The sequence below is a fragment of the Monodelphis domestica genome, chromosome 2, assembly GCF_027887165.1.
Source record: "Monodelphis domestica isolate mMonDom1 chromosome 2, mMonDom1.pri, whole genome shotgun sequence".
NCBI classification, from domain to species: domain Eukaryota; kingdom Metazoa; phylum Chordata; class Mammalia; order Didelphimorphia; family Didelphidae; genus Monodelphis; species Monodelphis domestica.
The window spans coordinates 374408749-374431727 of record NC_077228.1 but is presented as its reverse complement, the minus strand read 5'-3'; the positions used below and the strand labels follow the sequence as shown (position 1 = coordinate 374431727).

At 40.7% G+C, this 22979-nt stretch overlaps 1 protein-coding gene across 1 annotated transcript in view; it reads right to left on the bottom strand.

Moving 5' to 3' along the window:
• The window catches only part of CCDC162P (uncharacterized), a 239392-nt gene that overhangs the window by 23021 nt on the left and 193392 nt on the right, over positions 1 to 22979 (bottom strand). Inside the window, exons 33-37 of the mRNA XM_056818639.1 lie at positions 19686 to 19918; positions 17432 to 17570; positions 15878 to 15998; positions 4763 to 4872; positions 609 to 758 (exon numbers count right to left, since the gene is read on the bottom strand). Of these exons, the coding sequence (XP_056674617.1) occupies positions 609 to 758; positions 4763 to 4872; positions 15878 to 15998; positions 17432 to 17570; positions 19686 to 19918 (753 nt within the window). The remainder of the gene's footprint in view (positions 1 to 608; positions 759 to 4762; positions 4873 to 15877; positions 15999 to 17431; positions 17571 to 19685; positions 19919 to 22979) is intronic.

The window sequence follows — 22979 nt, the reverse complement described above, 5'->3', positions numbered from 1 at the left end:
GACAGAGAGACAAAGAATAATACATTTTTCCTGGCATCTTGTTTGGAACAGCTTTGCGTTTGAGATAAAGTGAGCTTTCCCGGAAGCCCCCGTTGTGTGGCGGTCTTGTTGGTAAGAGGTTTCAGAGCATGAACTCTGAGGGCAGAGCAATAGCCAAGTTCGAGGGCTCTTAGATCTGGAGCTGGGAGGGGCCTCCGAGGTGGTCCCAGGTATTAAGCAGCTCAGCTGGGACCGCAGCTCGGGACCTCTGACCCCAAATCCAGGTCGGGGCATCAGAAGCGCTCCATACTTCCTGAGGGGGGGCGGGGGCTGCTATTCTACTCCTTACTTCTGCTGTTGCCCCAGCCTAATACTTTCTTCTCACACTCTTTCGTGAGCCCACTCCAGGTGACCCCCGTGTTAATGGTGCACAGTCTTATAGGCTGTGGAGCTTTGAGCCCCAGGATTGAAAGGGACCCGATCAATTAAAAAGGGGAATGGAAGTGGGATCAACCCCGGCAATTTCAGGGTAGAAAAGCCTCTCCAGCTTCTTGTCTTGCAGGCTAAGGTGGGGTACCCTTCTTCAAGCCTCTTTCCAACTCACGGCCCTTCCACTCCCATGAATATACTTGTTCCTTCTGGTGGAGCATCCGGCGGGCCTGCTGCAACAAATGTTCATAAAACTCAGAATAGGTCTCGAAGTTGCTGCGTTCTCTGGCCATCACATCACAGCCCAGAGAAAGGAGACACGCGTCCAGGTGGTCTTTCTTAAAGGTGATCTGTAAAGACAGAGGGCACAAATAGCAACGTCTACGAGCCATTTCTCAAAAGCCTTGTCACTGTCAAAACATCTGATGGTCCTTATTCTTGGTCCTGCCTCTCACATTTCCCTTCTGGAACCTTCTAGACTGGGTCTGGCCCTCCTAGAGCTCTTTCCCCCTGAGCAATGCCTACTTTCCCCTCCCACTCTCTTTGAGATCTCTAAGAGATCTTTGAAAAAGACATTAACCCATAGAGGGAGGGCTAAAACATCAAAGGCAATTCTAGCCCTTGCTCTGGAGAAATGGGAGATGTGTCTGAGGAGTGGCAGCCCTGTTTTATGAAACCCTCAGGTGCTCCTGGATCACCCCAGGTAGAATGAGTGGGTTTGTTCTAAACTGAACAATAAACCCTCCAGTCCTTATGGATCCTCCTAGATAGGATGAGCAGATATCATCTTTTGTTATGGTTGTTGCCTTCCTATTTTTATTTTGAGTTATCTGGGTCAGCAGAGGTTTTAACTCAATATATATATATTTAAACCCTTACTTTCTGTCTTGGAGTCAATACTGTGTATTGGCTCCAAGGCAGAAGAGTGGTAAGGGCTAGGCAATGGGGTTCAAGTGACTTGCCCAGGGTCACACAGCTGGGAAGTGTCTGAGGTCACATTTGAACCCAGGACCTCTCATCTCTAGGCCTGGCTCTCAATCCATTGAGCTACCCAGCTGCCCCCAATATGTTTTTTAAAAAATATACATTTCTGTGAAGATTTGTGTGCTGTTGATACTTGTGGTGGGTGTTTGGGGTTATACTGAATTTCATTATGAAATATGATGGGATAATAAAAACACTCCTTGTAGCCGACAGATAATATGAGGGGACATAAAAAAAATCAATTTTCCCATCTGGAAAGAAATTATTTTTTGTCATCTTAGTTTTTCTTATGGTATCTTACTCCACTCCCAGAGATTCTAGGCTAGAATCCTCTTTCCCAAGCCTCTATGTAAGCCAATCAGTCAATCTTACTTTCCCATACTCCCTAAAACAGTGATGGCGATCTGATAATACGCAGAGCACTCTCTGTGGCACTCAGGCCACCCTCCTAGCACCCCACTCTCCAGAATTTGTTACTAGAAAGGCAGAGGGACTCAGGCAGAGCTGCTCCCTTCCCCCTCTCCACCCTGCCTAAGGATATTTCTCACATGACCTGCCCCTGTGCACAACAGCCAATGGGAGTACTTCCTCCCCTCCCCCTCTCCACACGTGCCTGAGGACATTTCTCACATGACCCAACCCTCTGCCCAACAGCCCAATGGGAGTGCTTCTTCCCTTCCCTGTCAGGGGTAAGGGGCGGGGCAGGGTATTGCATGCAGCCTCTGGGGATGGGGTGGGGTGGGGATGGGGCCTGGCACCCCATCTCTAAAAGGTTTTCCATCACTGCTCTAGAGAATATTTAAGACCTTAAGTTCCTTAGTTTGACAGAAATTCCCATTCTTGGTGTTTTTAACTGGAGACTGTTCCCAGAGCCCCAGAGCTTGGCTCTGTGTGGTGTGTGCATGAGTCTGTAAGGTGACCATATGAGTATTGTCTCCCTTGCCTCGATTAAAGATGAGTTCTATTAACTACTTTGCTGTTTCCATGTTTTTCCATGTTGACAGGGAGCTCCTAGGTAGCAGGGTAGATAGAGTGCTAGTCCTGGAGACAGGAGGTCCTGGGTTCAAATTTGGCTTCAGATGCTTCCTAGCTGGGTGATCCTGGGCAAGTCACTTAACCCTTATTGCCTAGCTCTTGCCACACTTCTATCTTAAAATTAATATTAAGACAAGATAAGATTTTTTTTAAATGTCTGAGTCACACTAAGTTAGGCCCACTAGTCTTTTGAATAAACATTTATTAAGTTTAATTGATTAATATTAAGACATATTTGATTATATTTAATTGATTAATATTAAGACATATGTCACACATTGTGCTAAGCTCATAGGGATCCAAAAGGAGATCAAAGAGAGTCCCTGCCCTTAAGGAGCTCACAATCCAATAGGCATATTTATAACAAGCCTCATAGTCAACTTTTTTTTTTTAACCCTTACCTTTCACCTTAGAATCAATGCTGTGTATTGGTTCCAAGGTAGAAGAGCAGTAAGGGCTAGGCAATGGGGGTTAAGTGACCTGCCCAGGGTCACATATTGAGGAAGTGTCCGAGTTCAAATTTGAACTCAGGACCTCCCATCTCCAGGTCTGGCTCTCTATCTACTGAGCCACCTAGCTACGCCAAAAATTCAACTCCCCTCCCCTACATTTGTCTTTTAAAATGTGGAGTTTTAATTCAGGTTATGAAATCAGAACAATGTCCTGGTATTACTGGACATAGGTTTAAGCAGGGTGACCTAAAGCAGCAGCTGCTGTTGCTATTGTTCCTCCTGTGACTACTACTAACAAACACAGCCTGATTCTGGCCTCTCTCCATCACCCCCAACAATCCAACCACAAGGAGTCCAAGTGGGGAGATGTATGTCACTGTTCCCTCAAAAGGAGAGCTCGTGAGGGCTGGGGAAGAGTCAAACACATCCCGGATCCTTTGTGCGTGGCTATATAGACCTCAAAGGCTGTGTGTTTTATTGCCAACTCATCCCCTGACTACACTCTCCTAGGAATTATCCATCCAGTCCGTAGCTTTTTATGTGGGACCTGCTCTTCTCTGTTGGACCACACTGGTCCAGCCTAAGAGGTCCCTTTTCTCCTTCGTCATTCCTTTCAGTTCATTTATTTTTCATTTATTTATGTTTTAAAAACTCTTTCCTTCTGTCTTAGCATCGATACTGCATATTGACTCCAAGACAGGAGAGCAGGAAGGGCTAGGCCAGGGGGTTAAGTAACTTCTCAACTAAACTTATAAATGTTTATTCAAAAGACTTACTAATGGGCCTAACTTAGTGTGGCTCAGACATTTAAAAAAAAAAAACTTATCTTCTGTCTTCATATTAATTTTAAGATAGAATTGTGGCAAGGGCTAGGCAAGAAGTGTCTGAGGCCAGACTTGAACCCAGGATTTCCCATCTCTTGGTCCAGCTCTATTCACTGAGCCGCCTAGCTGTCCCCTCATTTCTTCCAGTTTAAAGGCCTCTCAAGTGAATTTATCAATCTCCAGGCAAACATATTTCTTTCCTTGCCAAGGGCCAAGATCCTCAGGCCTGGCTCTCTATCCACTGAGCAACCCAGCCGACACTCTAACATTAACCTCTTCTTTTTAAAAATAATTAAATTTTTTTAACAATTACATGTAATAACAATTTTCCACATAAGTTTTCCAAAGTTATACAATCCAAAATGTCTCCTTCCCTTCTTCCCTCCCCACTCCTGAGGCTGGCAAGCAATTCAATCTGGTCTAACGCTATCTTCTTAGTCAGAAATTAGTTCCCAAATCTGCCTTTCTCACCTGAATCCCTTTCCTTCCTTTGGCAATAGCCATGAAAATGTTCCCCGTGGCCACATGTTTTTCTATTTTGCCCTTAATACTTATAGGCATTATTATTCCCATTTTACAGATGAGAAAATACGGCTTGGAGAACAAATGACTTGTATGTGGTCACATGATGATTAAGTACCTAGAAGCAAAACTTGGACTAGGGTCTCCCTTGATGCCTGCCCCCCCCCCATACAATACCATTTATCTAAATCTCTATAATTCTTTCCCATAATTTTTCTTGGTGCATCATTTGGCCTGATACAAATCATCAAAATTAGATTTGGGTTGCCAAGTTTGATAACTCTTGGGAAGTCCCTGTGAAGACAGCAGACCTTTTTGTTTTATGAGTTATCTATTAATTATATAAGTAACATAGTTATTGATAGTCAGAGGAACAATAAAGACTAGGCAATCCAGGTGAAGTGACTTGCCCAGGGTAACACAATTGGGAAGTGTCTGAGGCCAGATTTGAACCTAGGACCTCCCATCTTTAGGCCTGGCTCTCCATTCACTGAGCCACCCAGCTGCCCCCAAATTTGATTACCTGTGGGCACATACCTCAAGCTCACCATCTTGGGAATTTTCCATCAACCGCTGTATAAAATTTTCAACTATTTGTGGCCTTATAATGGGCACATTTTCTTTTAGAACTTGGTGTTTCCAGAGCTCTAGGGAGGAAAAATATTCCCACCCACCCCCAAAATTGTCAATAAATATCAAATAAGTATTTCTCTGTCAAAGCATCAACAATACAGGCAGTATGTTCTCCAAGGCAGTGAGTGCAGAACATGAAGACTAGACGATTTGGCCTTCTATCCCCAGCCTAGTCTCGTGCATGGCATAGGCGCTTAAATGTGTGATGAAATGAATGCAGGATCAATAGTCACTTCCCTTCTTATTCCTTGGAAAACTTCTTTTTAAAAAAAAAAACTTACCTTCTGTTTTAGTAACAACTCTAAGACAGAAGGGCAGAGGCTGGCACTCTAACCATTGTACTACCTAGTTGCCCCCTAAAAAAAAAAAATATATATATATATATATATATGTATATATATATTTTTTTTAATCTTTACCTTCCACTTTAGAATCAACTGTGTATTGGTTCTAAGGCAGAAAATGAGTAAGGGTTAGGCAATGGGGGTTAAGTGACTTGCACAGGGTCACACAGCTAGGAAGTGGTTGAGGCTAGATTTGAACCCAGGACTTGGGACTAAGACTCTAGACCTGACTCTCAATCCACTGAGCCACTCAGCTGCCCCTAATAAATTACTTACTGACTGACAGAATAAATAAATAGTAAATAATAAAAAGATAAAGTAGATAGAAAGAAGAAGTGAGAGGAGATGAAAGTGACAGAGAAATCCTCCAATGGTCACATCATGAGCAGAAGTTAATTTTCTTTCCTTACCCATATTAGTCCCCTTCTTTTCCTAAAGGGGAAAGGGGGGAATCAGGGGATCTTCTATGTAGCAGTAGGGATAGCCATAAGGATCTGATTGAAAATCAAATCAAATTTCTGATTTGAAAAGGCATTTTATATGACATTTTTTTCACCCGAGGTACATATTGGTGATGCAATACTATTGTGCTATAAGAAATGACAAGCAAAATGATGTCAGAAAAAGCTGGAAAGATCTGCAGGAAGTGATGCAGAGGGAAAGAAGCAAAAGAACTGAGAGAACTTTGTCCCCAGTAACAGCAATATCGGACGATGGTTATCTGTGAAAACTTGGCTCCTCTCAGCAATGCAAGATCTGGGATGACCCTTCAAGACTTAGGGTGGAGAATGCTCTCCCTTTCCAGAGAAAGAACTGTTGGGGGTTGGATGGATGTGGATCAAAGCATACTGTCTTTCACATCAGTCTAGTTAGGGTTTTATTTGGGGGTTTTGTTTTTGTGTGAGTGTATTCATACAATAATGACCAGGATGGAAGTGTGTTTTGCATGACAATAAAAATAAAATGAAAAAAAATAAAGATATCCTATTCATGTATTTCCCAGCAGCAGATATGTTGTGCAGTAGAGAAAATCAAGCTGCCCAACATGGAAAAAACAAGGTATAGTATTCATTAGGTTAAAGTACTCTCTGCTGAAGCTGTGTCAAATAACAAAACAACAAAAGCTCAGTATTTGAACGTCATGATCCTTCCTAGAAAAATCTCAGTTTTTGTCAATACTTGCCTGGAGTCTTTTAATTTAATCTCATTTGATAAATCAACCCAACAAAGAGTCATTGACCACCTGCTACCTCTAAATACACTGGATTTCTACCAATGGTTCCTCTTTTTTAAAAAAAAATTAAATTGATTGATTGATTGATTTAGAATATTCTTCCATGGTTACATGATTCCTGTTCTCTCCCTCCCCTCCTCCGTCTCCCCTCCCAGAGCTGACAAGCCCTTCCACCACCAATGGTCAATCTTGACTCTGTTTGTGTGTGTGTGTGTCCTTTCCTGATATTTGGCTAGTTTTTACTCTTAGACAATACAGCTTTTGACAGTGGCCAAACGAGTTAAATGCCTTTAACAGGATATGTTTACAGACAGACTTATGAGTACTTAAAAAAAAAATCCTGGTGAGCGACTAGATCTGCCTGCATGTGTTGTCAGTAAATTGTGCTGAATATAGCCTGGCTGGGGCCCAGCAGAGGCTGGCCCTTTGGAGATGGGTTCTGAGTGAGGTTGGAGGGGAGACAACGGATGGTAGCCCCAGGACTCTTTCCTGGTACGATGCTCCCTCATCCTGATGCAAAATTCAAAAATCTATCAGCAGCTGGAATCGGGGGCCAAGGAAGGCCAAGAAAAGGGGGGCACTGAGCCAACAAAAGCAATTCTTGGCAAAATAGGACTGGTTGTCTGCGTCTCATTATCTGTGTGTGTGGCCGTTATTCTTTTGAGATGAAGCATCCATTTGGGCAGAAGGGGTGACAGACACCCTGGTGGATTGTTGTTGGGTTGAGTTTCTCTTCCCTTTCTTGTCTCACTGTACCCCTCCTCCCCTCCTCCACAATCCCCCAGGGTCTACTGTACGCTGGGAATAGAATTCTACTTTCTGAATGTAACACCGTTTACCTCTTTCTGAAAATTGCCCAGGCCCTACCCCCTCCAGGAAGTCTGCTTCGGGTGCTAGCTGACCCTTTCTTCCTCTCTCTATTCTAGGAGTTTTGTGGCCCAAATCAAGATGGAATTAAAAACTAAAGAACAAATAAAAATAAACCAAAGATAAATTTCCCATCACTCATCGATGAGGACAATGATTGTAATTTTGGACTAAAGGATGAAAAAATTTAGTTGCTGCTCAATATTCAGCAAGACATGGCCCAGTGCCTCGCGTTATTCATCAAAAAGCAAGCCCCAAAGGATGATAGAAGACAAATTCCCACATTATAAATGTAGAACTCAAAAACATTCTTAAGAACTCAACCGATAACTATATTGGAATCAGAGCAGTACTATAGACTGAACTGTTGTCTACAATCAGCCAGAAAGAACATTGAGGACATGCTTAATAGATGCTACCCTAGGAGTAAGCTAGGTGGCTCAGTGGATTGATGGTGTACAGTAGAGAAAATTAAGTAGCCACTTTGGGAGGTTCTAGATTTAAATTTAGCCTCAGAAACTTCCTGGCTGTGTGACCCTGGGCAAGTCTCTTAACATCCACTGCCTAGTAGCCCTTACTGCTTTTCTGCCTTGGAACCAATATGCAGTATTGATTCTAAATGGCAAGTTAAGGGTTAAAAAAAAAAAGATGGTTTCCCTACTAAATACTCATGCAGACATAATCTAGCTATATGGAACAAAATATAATTTCAAAATACAGAGATTTAGCAGAAGAAAACAAAATAATGATGATGATACCATTTATGAAGAGTCTACTATGTGCTAAGTACTATATAATTATCTCATTTTATTCACATAAATCACGGAGGAAGGCACTATTATTATCCCTCTTTTACAAGTCAGGAAATTGGGGCAAGCAGAAGTTCAGTGACTTGCCCAGGGCCACATAGCTAGGAAGTATCTGAGACTGGATTTGAGACCAGTTCTCTATCAATAACATGAGGTAGTTGCCCATAGAAGAAGCAGTATGAAATAGGCATCAAACTGTCTGCTACTGAAATTGTACTGCAGTGACTTAAATTGATTTTATATTTTATTTTCCCCAATTACATATAAAAATAATATTTAATATTCTTTAAAAATTTTTTGAGTCAAATTCTTTCCCTTCCTCCTTCTCCCTTCATTTCCTGTACTCCCCCCCAAGATGAAAATCAATTTGATAAGATTTTATATGTGCATTAATGTAATTCATGGAACAGTTAGGAAGCCAATGTCACTGGACTGAAGAAGGTTACAGGTCAGGGAGGAAGGCATAAGAAGGCTGGAAAGGTCAGAATGGTCTAGAAGGCAAAGGACCTTGAAAGCCAAGCAAAGCATTTTGTATTTGTTCTTGGAGATGACTGGAGGCCACTAAAAGGACAACGTGATTAGACTTTTGCCTAAGAAAAATTCCTTCAGTGGCCAAATAGCGAATGGGTTGGAGTAGGGAGAGACCTGAGGCAGGTAGACCCTCCAATAGGCTATTGCAAGGAGAGAAGAGGGTTATTGGAGAGATGCTGGCCTGGGCAGTAGCTTGGAGGGTGAGAGAGAGTGAGGAGGAATCCAAGATGATTCCTAGGTTGTGAGCCTGGGAGATTGGGAGGAGGATGTGGCCCTCTACAGCAATAGGAAATGTAGTGGGTCTGGGGGAGAGTTTAGGGATAAAGATAACAAGTTCTGTTTTGGACACATCGAATTTAAGATGTCTAAAGAACATCCAGTTCGAGATGTATAGTGGGCAGTAGGAGATGCAAGACTGGAGAGCAGCAGAGACATCAAGGCTGGAGAAGTAGAGTTGAGAATCAGCATAGAGATGACTGGATTGAATCCAGGGGAGCTGGATAATGAGATCATGGAGGAAAATAGTAGGGAGAAGTGGGCCAGGACGAACCCTGTACTCAGTCAATGGTTTCAAGGAAGATCCATCAAAGGAGACTGAAAAGGAGCAGTCCAATCAGTAGGAGGAGAACCAAGTGAAATGTGGATTGAGAAAAGGCCAGCCATTTGATCTGGCAATTGAGAAATCACCACCGACTTTAGGGAGAGCAGTTTCAGTTGAATGAGGAGGTCAGAAATCAGACTGTAGAGAGTTAAGAAGAGAATGAGAAGAAAGGAAATGGAAAGCAAGGAAGGAAATCTACCTGCTGGAGAGGAGAGGGCTTTCTCATAGCCCCAACAGACTGTGAGGTGAAGAAAGGGGTCTCTGGGGGAAACCTCACAATCACAAATAAAGGCTAAGAACATGGGAGATATATATTTAAATATTATATATTATGTTAATATATAATAAATAAATTATTACAATAATAAATGCTGTATTATATATACATATATGTGTATATATATATATATATGTAAATAAATAACAAAGTGCCATTGGAGGTCTAAGGGGGGGAAGGTGGTCATCAAAACTTATTGGGGGCAGGGAAGTGCTTCCATGAAAGAGGCAGCCTTTGAGTTGGACTTCGAAGGATGGGTAGGAGTTAACAGTTAAATAGGGGAAGGAAAAACACTCTTAGAACAGGGAACAGAATGAACAAAGATAAGGAAAGTAGGAGCTCTTCCTGATCCCCCAGCTACTAGTCCCTTACCCACCATTATCTTGTATTTATTTTGTAAATATTTTCTATGATATGCAGGATGGAATCTTGGATAGAGTCATCTTCAGAATCAGATAAGCCTGAATTCAAAGCTTGTTTCTGACTTCTATTGGCTGTGTGACCTGGGGTCTTTCAGGATACCATCTCTGTGCCTCAGGCAACTTCCCAAGATGAATTCACAGAGCAGGTGGTGTCTACATGCATTGGTTATGTGCAAGAAACTTCCCTACAAGGAGTTCTCCATTCCAAGGCAATTACAGGTTTGATCCCTCTGCCCCTATTTTTGGTACATACTTAAAGGGAATTTGGCATTTCAGTGAGAAAATGCCCAGAGGCAGTCCACTTTGACCTGACCCTAGTCACCCAGCCTTGTATGAAGACCTCTAGTAGGGAGAGGGGGCATGATGCAGAGCTTTGGGTGGCTCCAGAGCTCATGATGGGTCAGCAAGACAGCCTGGATATCCAACATGCCAATGTTCTTCTAGTTGGCATGGAGAGAAGTAAAAATTCCACATTGGGAAAAGCAATTTTTCCATAATGTAAATCATACCACTTCTAGAATATTGTTTAGTTCTAGGCATATCTTAGCATGGACATTGATAAAGGGGTCCAAAGAAAGAGGGGAATAAAGAAAAAGCAGGCCCAATAGAATAATATACACAATACTCTATTTTAATTCAAATGAAAGCAACCTAAAACAAAGATTTTTTTAAGGTCTTATTTTCAGTCCTAGTAATAGCCTTAAGACAGAAGAACAGTCAGGGGTAGGCAATGGGGGTTAAGTGACTTCCCAGGTCCTTGACCTTCCCAGGTTCCCTTGAACCCAGGTCCTCCTGACTCCAGGTCTGGCACTCTATCCTTTCTCTTTGAACTAAGATTTAAAAGGGATAAAGAAGGAGTCTGTGATTTTATTGACACAGAGAACTACCAGATGAGGAAATTCCCTCCAACAATGCAGGCCAGCAGGTACCCTGCCTCTTATGGTCTTGTCGAGTTATTTTTCAGTCCTCATAAACGTATTTGGAGTTTTCTTGGCAAAGACACTGGAATGATTTGCCATTTCCTCCTCCAGTTTAATTACTAATTGTTATTAATTATTAATGAGGAAATTGAGACAAACACAATGTCAAGTGACTTGACAAAGTTGTGGAAAGGAAACAAGACTGACAGTTTGTGGGGGAAGGGGCCAACTGGGAGTGGCAGTTGGGTCTTGTGACTAGCACTTCCTTCCTGCCCTGTGGGACTTGCGTCCTGGTGTTAGAGGAGAGAGGAGCTTGCTCAGCCCAGTCTGGAGTGGCATGCTCTTCTTGGTTCAGCCCAAAGACACAGGCTTCTAAAGGTTAGAATTCTTCTCATTTTTCCAGTCCTATTTCCTTTCCCAATAAATATTACAAAGGTCACACAGTAAGTGTCTGAGGTCAGATTTGAACTCCAGGAGACTCCAGGCCAGGCACTCTTCCCACTGTGCCACCTAGCCGCCCCATGGTCTCTCTGGCCTTAGAGAGTTGCTCAGAGGACTTAGAGATAGAGTGACTTAGTGCCTATGATTCCATTGGGTGTCCATGTGTATCAATGGTAGGATTTGAACAAGCTTCACGGCTGGCTCTTTATTCCCTATGCAATGCTGCCTCTAAAGATGAATACATGCTTGTTTAATTGGAAAGCAACTTCTAGTGAAGGGAACCAACTTCCGCCTAAGCAGTAACCCATTTTATTCCTAAATAGCTCTATGTTTTAAAATTTTTATTGTTTTAAAGACAAAATAGCTCTGTACAACTTAAAACTATTGCTTCTATTTCTACCTTCTGAGCAGAGCAAGAAAGAAAAATATCTCTCTATTGATCTATCTGTCTGTCCATCCATCCATCTATCCATCTATCATCCATCCATCCATCCATCCATCCATCCACCCATCCATCTATCTATCTATCTATCTATCTATCTATCTATCTATCTATCTATCTATCTATGTATCGATCTATGTATCTATGTATCTATCTACGTATCTATGTATCTATCTATGTATCTATGTATCTATGTATCTATGTATCTATCCATCTATCTGTCTATCTGTCTGTCTGTCTGTCTTTCTATCTATCTAGTGTGTCAATGAGGAGAGAGACAAAAGATTCAGTCTGGACATATATTTTTAGTGTCTACTGAAGAAGCTAAGACTTAGATTATAGAAAATCTGCACTTGATGGAATTTGTCTATTTTTGAAAGAGAAACCAGGCAATCTATTCACCCTGGCCATTATCTGGATCACCATCAGCTTTCACTGTCTTTCTCCATCCTGCTTATCTCTCTACTAATCTAATCTCTCCCCAGTGTGACACATCTCTCTTCAGATACCCACTGCTGGCATTTTGTACCTCCTAAGCCTTCTCTTCTTCAGTTTAAGTACTCACACAGTTCCAGAATTTGAGTTTAAACTGAGTCTGCTTATTAACAATGTAAGCATGGACAAGTCACTTTTCTACTTCTACCTCAGTTTCTTCATTTGTAAAGCAAGGGAGTAGGCCATATTTTTTGTAAATTCCCTTCCAAATTTAGATTCTATGAACTTTTGGGAGGGAGTAGAACTATTGGACATAGATATTCCAGATCATTTAACAGTGAGGAGAAAAGAAAGGGAATGAGAGTTGGGTGGAGTAGGAGAACCAAGGGAAGGCTAGTCTTTACTGGACCCCCAATGTATGCTTGACCTCCTCTATAATTGGAGGCAGCTAGGTGGTTCAGTGAAAAGGACTAAGGAGCTAGACTCAGGAGGATCTGAGTTCAAATTTGGTCTCAGTTATGTGACCCTGGGCAAGCCGCTTACTCAGTTTCTTCATCTGTAAAATGAGCCAGAGAAGGAAATGGCAAACCACTCTAGTATCTTTGCCAAGAAAATTCCAAATGGGCTTACAAAGAGTTGGATACAACTGAAATGGCTGAACAAGTGATAATAAATTCATTAAAAAAAACCTCAACAACACCAGAGTATATATAATTGGGATGGGGCTGATTCCACTGTGGGGAACAAAGAGGAGGAAGAAATCCATTTTTTTTATATTGTATCAATCAGAAAAGAGAGAGAAAAAAAAGGTTCAGTATTGACATATGGCCTAAGTATCCATGGAAAGTAAGGCTCAAATTACAGAAAAATTGTAATTGATACAGCCATCACCATAGCCATCATCATGATCATTATCAATAATGATTCTACTTAGGGACTAGTGAGGTAGCACAATGGATAGAGTGCCAGGCCCGGAAATGGAATGATCTGGGTTCAAATCTAGCCTCAGGAAAAAAACCTGAACAAGTCACTTAACCCTATTTGTCTAGTCCTTATGTTCTTTCTGCCTTGGAAATGATACTAAAACAGAAGATAAAGAGTTGTTTGTTTTTTTTAAACTATGATGTTCTACTTTCACTTTAATTCAAAGACCTGCTTAATTTATTGGAACCAGAGTCTGTACAAATCAGGGGGAAATGGTCCCAGGCTCTGGTGGCATAGTGGTAAGACTGCAGGACTTGTATAAAAATTAAAATTAATCTCAAAATAATAAAAATATTATATTTTAAGGGGTTTATTAATGATCATTAGAAATAAAGGAGTAAAGAGGATCCATTAAAAAAAACAAAAAACATGACCATGTGCCCATGACTGATCAGCCTATTCAAAATCCCAGGGCTTACCACCACCATACTCACAAGAGGAAGTAAAGAGGGCGGGACCCTCCACATCACTGCCTAATATCCCCTGTCTCCAGGAAGTATGTAATCACAGGAAATCAGTGGGCTTCCGCGAAATGTAGTTTTTTAGGGTAACAGATTTTCAGTTATACACTTGGAAGGGAAGAGAATAAGGATTTATATAGTGCCTACTATATTCCAAGCTCTTTGCTAAATGCTTTACAAATTCTCTCTATTTGGTCTTGGAATCAAGAAGTGCTGGATTCAAATATTGCCTCAAATATTTACTAGTTGCGTAGCCCTGGGCAAATCGTTTAACCTCTTTGGGCTTTAGTTATCTCATCTGTAAAGTGTGGACAATAAAAGGAATTAGCTCCCAAGGTTGTTTTGAAGATCAAGTATAAGTGAAATGTTTTGCAAGGATCTGTCCATTCAGTTATTGTTGTTTTTGTTATTTCCTTCTAAAATTCATGAAAAGATAGGCAGCCTCATAAAAGCCACGATCCATGACTATTTAGACAAGGTGCAGCTTCAGAGTTCTTGGGCTATCCTCCAAGGCTTCCTCAGGGAAGAAGCAAATCCAGCAAAGGAGCTAACTGCTTTGTCACTTCTTTAATATCTTGTAATGTGAACTCACCCTTACACAATTCCCCCGCGACCCTGGGAGCTCAGGCTTTCACTTCAGGGCTTAGACCAGAGCCCTGTTTACCGAGTTCAGACACTGAAAGCTGATCAAACAAGTGTGCACAAAGGGCGAGACCAGAGCTTATTAATTCATCTGCATTGGCCATATTCATCTTTTAAGATGGGAAATTACAATATTTTTTTACCTTTCAAAGAGAATGCAATTAACCTGAAAGGTGATGGATTGTTTTTCTCCCTGGGAATTATTGTAGATCACAAATTCAGAGCTCAGAGGAGTCTTAGGGAATACCTGGTCCAACTTCCTCATGTCAGAAATGAGGAAACCAAAGCCCAAAGGGAGCATGCTATAAAATGACACAGTCTTCAAGTTTAGGACTTTTGTCTCCCTATCTAGTGCTCATTCTATTCTAACTGGCTGCCTCCGAAGAATGTCATCTCTCAGGTCTACTGATCAAAGGAAAAGAAGAATCACACCCACACCCACACATACACACACATATATGTATATTAGGTATGTATATATAAATAGAAACACACCATATATACATAAAATATACACCTATTTGTATAGTTTAAAGCTTACAATGTACTTTACATACAATACATACATTTTACATATATTAACTTTTTTGTTTCTCACAATACCTGTGAGTTGAGTGTTTGATATTATTTTCCCCACTTTATATATCTTGAATAAGATGAAGCACTATTATCCAACAGACATGATTATTCACAGTATATGAACAGTTTTCAAAAGAAAAAGAAGAATTACAAACTCTCAAAAACTAAAAAAAAAAACCAGATTGTTCCAAATCATTAAAATAGTGCAGTGGAAAAGGTTCTGGCCTTGAAGCCATAAGATCTGGATTCTAATCTTGGTTCTGTTGCTTCCTGGTTGTGTGGCCTTGCGGTCATTTAAGCCCTCTGGTCATTTAAGCTTGCTCATATATAAAATGAGGAGATGAGATCAGATAACTTTTATGATCCCTTCTGGCTAGAAAACTATGATCCTAAGAAAAGGAACACAAATTAAAATAATAAATCAAAAGCTCACACCCCTTAAACTAACAAATAAGGAAGTGATTCAGAACTTGTCGATGAGGAAACTTCCTTCCCCAGTGAAGGAGGGTGATTTCTCTGCAACTAGAGTCTTAGAGAGTTGCCTGGAGTTCTGAGAAGTTGTCACAGGCACAGTCACAGACAGGACTCTGTGCCTGCTCTACCTGGCTTTAAACCCAGCTTTCCCTCCATTATGCCTACTGTACCTCTATCATGCAAGGATCAGTGATGGAAATAGTCCATGTTGGAGGAAGACAGATACTCTACTATTTTGTGGGTATATCTGTGGATTGGTTCATTCCTTTTGAAAATAATTTGGAATTCTTTATTAATCCTTTGATCCAGCGCAAGGTAATCAAAGACATAATGAAAGGCCTCCTATGTACCCAAATGTTCACAGAAGTATTTTATGTGGTAAAAACAAAACAAACAGAAAACAAAGGGATACTCAATAATTGAAGAATGGCTGAACAAACTATGAGATATAAATGGACTGGAATATTACTTTTTAGAAAAATTACAAATATAAGGAATTTAAAGAAACAAGGGAAGATGTGCATGAACCAATCCTGTGAATCTGAATGTACCTTACCTGTAGGGAGACCAGAATCTTCTTTAGCCTTTTCTGACATAACTAAGGCTATTTCTTTGTTAACTTTTCTTAATACCTCATGGATCATATGAATTTCAAGATTTTCCAGAAGTTTTTGAAGCTAGAATAAACAGAATGTGAAAAGTCAATCTACATTTTGGGCATATATTTTGGGCTCTTAACATACTTTCTCCCCACTCTTGCTGCGTTTTCTTGGTAAAGAGAGGGGGGAAAAGCTTCCTATCAGGGACACTAATTCAACATAAGAGCTGCTTAGGTGATAAATACTGATGTCTAAATCAAGTATGTAAAGCAAGTTTTGGTTGGCATCCTATTTATTCCCCCTCAAAAAAAAAAGAGGTGAATTCAGTTAAATTGAGTATTTATAACTTGAATTATTTCCTTTGGCACCTTAAAAAAAAAAAACGATTTCTGACTTCCTTTTTCCTAAGTCAATATTTTACACTCATTTTGGCTCTTGATGTGAACCTTGACCTTTTTTCCCCCAGCAAGGAATTCACCTCCCCACCTCCATGTTAGAGAGGACTGTCCTATTCATCAACACCTATCAGTCCCTTTCCAGAATACACCACCAATAAAAGGCGGTGAGTGTTCTACAATCTTTTATTTTCTTTTTATTAAATTTTATTTAATCAACTTAGAATATTTTCCCTTGGTTACAAGATTCATGTTCTTTCCCTCCACTCCTCCCAACCCCTCCCATAGCCAACATTCAATTCCACTGGGTTTTCCATGTGTCCTTGATCAAAACCAATTTCCATATTGTTATGTTTGCACTAGGGTCAATCTTTTATTTTCAATGGTTCAAACTGTTCTCTTTATAGTGCTACAGATGCCCTAGAAAGGGAGTGTCGCTTAGGAGACAAAAAAATGTCAGGCCTCAAGGTGCAAGTTATCATTTCATCTGATTGCTAGGCAACCCTGCCTAAAGCCAATGAGCTACCAGATGCTTGGTTTTGCTTACCTGTTAAATAGGGACAGCAATGCCTGTTCCTTTGGCCCAGGGTTGAAACAGGAAATTACTTAGGAAGCAAGTTCTGTCTGGTACAGATATGATATACTCAAAATGGACATAGAAAGCATGGGGCAATGAGACTCTATCAGAAGTATGGCAGAACAATTCTAAAGGAAAACCTCCATTTTTTTCACTCTCTTGATTATTGGTTTTATTTTGTGGGAAGAAAGGTGTTGGTGGTGTTTGTACTTGGTTAACAGAATCTTCCATTGTTTGTGAGGAGCATTTCTTTTTTCTAGGTTTTGGGGTAGAAATTGATGTAACGCACTTTAAACAAATTGAGTTTGAAACTTCAGACTTCCAAAAATGGAAAAATTCAGGAACTGTCATTTGCTTTTTCAAATGAAAAGCTACAGATTGATTTTAAATAGACAGGTCTCCTAGGACACTAAAAATGATTCAGTTTAGGAAAATTTGGTTTACACAAAACATTTAATGTGAAAAGTTAGCACATTTATTCACACGGTGAAAGACTAAAGACAACAGGAATTTAAAAAAATAAAAATAAAAAAGATAACCTGGCGGGTTTTGATTTCAACTTCTGAAGCTCCTTTGGGAGGAAGTATAGACCGACAACTTATTACTAGTCCTTCAAATTCATCTTCTTTACCCATGTGCCTGGCTATGGTTTTCATAGTAGGATAAAGAATATCAGCTCTAGGAAAAAAAAATAGAAATAGGAATAAGCAAAAATTTTATCTTTCTCATTAAATTTCCTATATTTTCTTTTACATGTCTAGAGGTTGGCAAGGTTGTAACCTGTATCTAGTAAAATGTAAACTCCTTGAGGGAAGGAACTGTTTTCATTTTTTAGTTTGTCCCTGCCCTTGCTCCTAGGCTTTAATCATATTTCACATACAGTAAGCACTTTATAAATTCTTGTTGAATTGAATTTCATCCTTGGAGGGAGGATCTACCAACAGTGAGGTCACTGATCTAACATAGTTTCTTTTCCTTCTCTCGAGATTTCCCTTCCTCTTAAAAATTTGAAATAACAGATTCACTCTGCTGTTTCATTCTCCACTAAAGCCCCACTCTTCCTTCACTTGTATTTTATGACAAGTTCCCTGAGAGGAAATTTCAGTCTTTCATTCATCATAATGTGAAAAACATAAGAATTCAGACTTGGTTTATTTCATGTTTTCCCTTCCTATTTTACAACAGGAGAGAAGAAATTATAACTTCACAAAGTGGAATCACAGTAGAATATTCTGTCTATCCCTCCTGGACTCAGAAATGTCATTTCCAGAGAAGGGGAGAAACAGGGCCAAAAAGGGGTACTTAAAATGATTGCCATAGAGATAACATTCTCACTGGCATTATCATTGTACTGACTGTACATTCTCACAGGGTGGCTCTCTTTTCAGCTCTTCCTATAGAGCTCAAGACTTATTATCTTGAACAAATTCCATCCTTAAGTGACTTAAATGCATAAAATTCATAATCTTCCTTCTTATCCTGCTAATATATGGATGTTAAGAAGATGGTTGAAGGGAGAGAAGATAAGTGGAAGAGAGAGGGAGAATTAAGGACTTGAGGGAAGGAGAAGAGAGGAGTCAAGATTTCCACTGGAACATGGCACCTGCTTTGAAGGAAACAAGGAATTCTGAGAGAGGACAGAAGCAAGTGTATTGGATCCAGACATGGGGAATGATCTGTCCAAAGACTGGGAGAGAGGAGATGGAATGTTGAGGTAGGAGAATATCTAATAGGCTATTAAAATTTTTAAAAATATTTTATTGGTTTTAGTTAATCAAGATCCACCTTCTTACTATATCACATAAATCCCCTTCCCAAATGAGGATACAAGAAAAACAATGCTCATCAGGAACACATATCAAAGCAAATTTCCACATTGGTCACGTCCAAAAAAAAATGGTCTCATTTTACTTTCTGAGTCCTTTACCTTTCCATGAGGAGCTGGGTAGCATGTGTCAACATGGAATCTAGAAACCCCAAACTTGTCCTAATAGGCTATTTTGGATGGAATGAACTGTCTTTGAAGAATAACCTATGTCTGAAAAGGTGAGAGACAGATTGTAGATGGCTTTCAATGCCAGGATGAGGAGTCTGTATTTAATTGTAGGGGCAATAGGGAGCCAGTGAAGATTTTTGGGCAGAATATTGATGTAGTCAGACATGTATTTAGGAATATTAAATTGACTGCTCATGAAGGTTAAATTGAAGGGGAGATAAAGGAGAAGCATGGAGGTCAATCAGAAGACTGTGGCTTAGGCAAGAAGTGATGAATCAACAGGAAAAATGACTATGTGGGCAGAGAGAGATGGATGTGGGAGATGTCATGGAAATGCAAACAAGGTTTGACAACTAATTAAATGGCAGGCTGAGATTGGTGGGGGGAGGGTTGGGGAGGGGAAGATGTAAGTGTGATTCTAGAGTTGTGAAACTGGTTAACTAGAAATGATGGTTCCCTCTTCAGAAAGAGGGAAGCCTGGAGGAGGGTTGGGTTTAGGGGGAAAAAAGATGATGGATTTAGTTTTTGGAAATGCTGAGTTCGAGATGCCCCTGGGGATATACTGTTTATACAACTTGGCATTTTCATGATAAAGGTCTGATTGTAGAGAGAAGTCAAGATGACTTCCACTGAACTCAGAGGGGAGGCTGTGATTACTGGATAGCACAATAGGCCAATTTTAGCCTAGTGAACAAAAGACAGAGGGAGTTCTGGTAGCCACAAAGAGAGGAGTATTTGTGAATCTTTCCCAACCCATTGACTTTCACCCAAAATATTGTTCTAGCAGAAAAACTCACCCGTAAAGCTCCAAAAACTGTTGATATAGAGCAATTGTGTTGATGTTTGCCACCCCTAGTCTGAGCCGGCCCCATCCCTCCTTTAGCACCTCAAGCTGCTTCCAGATAATAAGAAAAGATCTGAGGAAGGCATAGGCGGGCAGTGGATCTCGTTGCTTCTCCAGTGTTCTAGAGGTCTTCAGGCTGCCCCATGATGGATTTCCACTTAATTCAGCCATTTTGATCACTTTGGACTGAAATTATTATAAGGGAAGGGAAAGAAGGGAATCCATCAATAAGCATTTATTAAGTGCTTCCTATGTGCCAGGCACTGTGCTAAGCTCTTCACAAATATGTTATTTGATCTTCATAACAACCCTTAGTGGTGGGTACTACTATTATCTCCATTTTACATATGAGAAAATTGAGACAGACAAGATTAAGTGACTTGTCCATGGTCATATAGCTAGTAAAGTCCTCCCTGAGATTGGATTTGAACTCAGATCTTCCCTGAGTCCAGGCCCAGTGCTCTGACCACTATGCCACCTAGATATCTATTCCATAATAATATACTATGATATATTATTTCCATATAATCAATCTACAAATAAATGATTACTCTGTGATAACAGTAATAGTGGGGACTTAGAGAGCATTAAAAGTTTTCAAAACATACACTTACATTAGTATAACAACCCCAGGAGGTAAGCTGTAGAGCTGTTAGTATTCCTACCTTATGGATGAAATTAGGCTCTGAAGTGGAAGGGTTTAGCCCATTTTTAAAGAGACAGTGTTAGAAGCAAGTTTTAAATCCATTTCTTAAAGCTTCAAGCCTAGAGTTGTCACCCTGTGTGATAGAGGCTGGCACTAGAGAAAAAGTGCCAGACTGAAGAGTATGTGAAATTGATCACCTCGATGGGGAAGGGGCCCCAGGAGTGAATTTTCTGAGGAGAGAAGACTCTGGCTGGGAGAGCAGTGAGTGAGGGTCTCTCCATCTGGAGACATCGAAGAGAGAAGATGGAAAAAGACTTTCTCCTGAGGATTACCCATTTTTCCTGCTGGTGACTAGAAATCTTTCTCCCCAACACTTCCCAATTGAAGGGACTTTCTGAAGAGAAACCTAAGCAGACTTTACCTCAGCTCCTGTGGTCCAGGGGTGAGTCAACCTGACTTTCTCTCAGGGGGCTCAGGCTGCCAAGGCCCAAGTTCCACCCCAGACTGGAGGAGGGAGGAAAAGGGTTTAGAGACAGGGACCCCTTTTCCCACTTTCCTTTCCCTATTTCTTCCCTGCCCGTTATTCCTTTTGTATTACCTGATTGAGTTAACATTAAAAGTTATCTGTTCCCCAAGCTGAGTGTGAGTGAATGATCAAGGGGAGACCTTTGGGTCTCGAGTAGTGAAGGCGGGACAAGAGGGACAAGAGTGTATTGGGGAGAGCAACTTTAGCTAAGGAGGGAAGGCAGAAGGGGGAAAATCTTCAAACCCCTCTCCTCTCTCTGAGCCAACCCGTTACAGCTGCTGTCTCCCTTAAACCCTGCTTTTGATGAAGGGGGGGTTTCTCCTCTCTTTCTCCCTTTCTCTCTATACCTCAGGGTCCAAGACTCCCTCTTGGGGGTACATTCCCTTCTCCTCTCTTATATTATTTTTTTAAAACACCTGACACCAAGCTGCCACCAGTCTACTCCCATATGAGTGCACAGATAGTTATAATGAGAGATAAAAAGTCCATTAAAAAATAGAAATGGGAGCAGCTGGGTGGCTCAGTGGATTTGAGCACCAGTCCTAGAAATGGTTCTGGATTCAAATCTAGCCTCAGATACTTCCTAGTTGTGTGGCACTAGGCAAGTCACTTCACTCCCATTGCCTAGTCCTTACCACTCTTCTGCCTTAGAACCAATACACAGCAATGATTCTAAGATGAAAGGTAAAGGTTTAAAAAAGAAAAGGATAAACATTGCTATGTATAGTCAGAGAAATGAAAGATTACTTCTAGCTTGTTGGGGAAGAGGAAAATCAGAAAAACTTTTGAGTTGTCTTTCACATGCACAACAGTATCCATGACATTATTGGTACCTAAATTAGATTTTATGTTCAGTACTATGGGATGTGGTTTATATTTATATTGGGGGGGGACTATTCCTTTTGCTCTATATTCTTTAAAAAAATCTTTGTCTTCCATCTTAGAATCAATACTGTTGTATTGGTTTCAAGGCATAAGAGCAGTAAAGGCTAGGCAACACAGGTTAAGTGACTTGTCCAGGGTCATATAGATAGGAAGTATCTAAGGCCAGATTTGAACCCAAGACCTCCCATCTCTGGGCTCTCAATCCACTGAGCCCTCCAACTTGCCCCTTGCTATATATGCTTTATGTGGATACTTATAGGGACGATAAGTTCAAACTAAGTTTATTGTATTAGGATTGGATCTATTTAGTTAAATAACTAGGTGATACAGTAGATAAGAGTCAGGCTTGAAGCTCAAAAGACTCATATTCCTGAGTTCAAATAATGTTGCCAGACACTTCCTAGCTGTATGACCCTGGGCAAGTCACCTGTGCGCCTCAGTTCCTTATCCATAAAATGAACTAGAGAAGGAAATGGCAAATAACTCTAGTATCTTTGCCAAGAAAACCCAAAATGGGACCATGAAGAATGAGAGAGAGAGAGAGAGAGAGGAGAGAGAGAGAGGAGAGAGAGAGAGAGAGAGAGAGAGAGAGAGAGAGAAGAGAGAGAGAGAGAAGAGAGAGAGAGAGAGAGAGAGAGAGAGAGAGAGAGAGAGAGAGAAAGAGAGAGAGAGAGAAAGAGAGAGAGAGAGAGAGAGAGAGAGAGAGAGAGAGAAAGAGAGAGAGAGAGAGAGAGGAGAGAGAGAGAGGAGAGGAGAGAGAGAGAGAGAGAGAGAGAGAGAGAGAGAGAGAGAGAGAGAGAGCAGAACTTGAGTGAGGTGACTGGTCCTTTGCCCCAGGGAACCAAATCTTGAAGGGTGCTTATTGTACCCCTCATAGTCAATTTGAATGCAAAGCTATTAAAGTAAATTACAGTTCAAAAATGTAAAATTACTGGGAAATGAAGGGAAGTCACCTTTCTCTCAGGGAAAAACAGATCACTTTCCATGATCTTTTTCTGAAGCAGGAAGCAGGATAAAGGAAGAGAGAGGGGACAGGGCAGAGTCAAGGGAATTAAAAGTCAGAGGACACTGGACTGAGTTACCTATAAGACCCTCTATAGCTTAGTATTTAAACTCCACTTGGAAGACAGAAGCTCTGTGAAAAACGTCTCATTCTTGTGTTATTTTTTAGACAATATTTCTTTTATTTT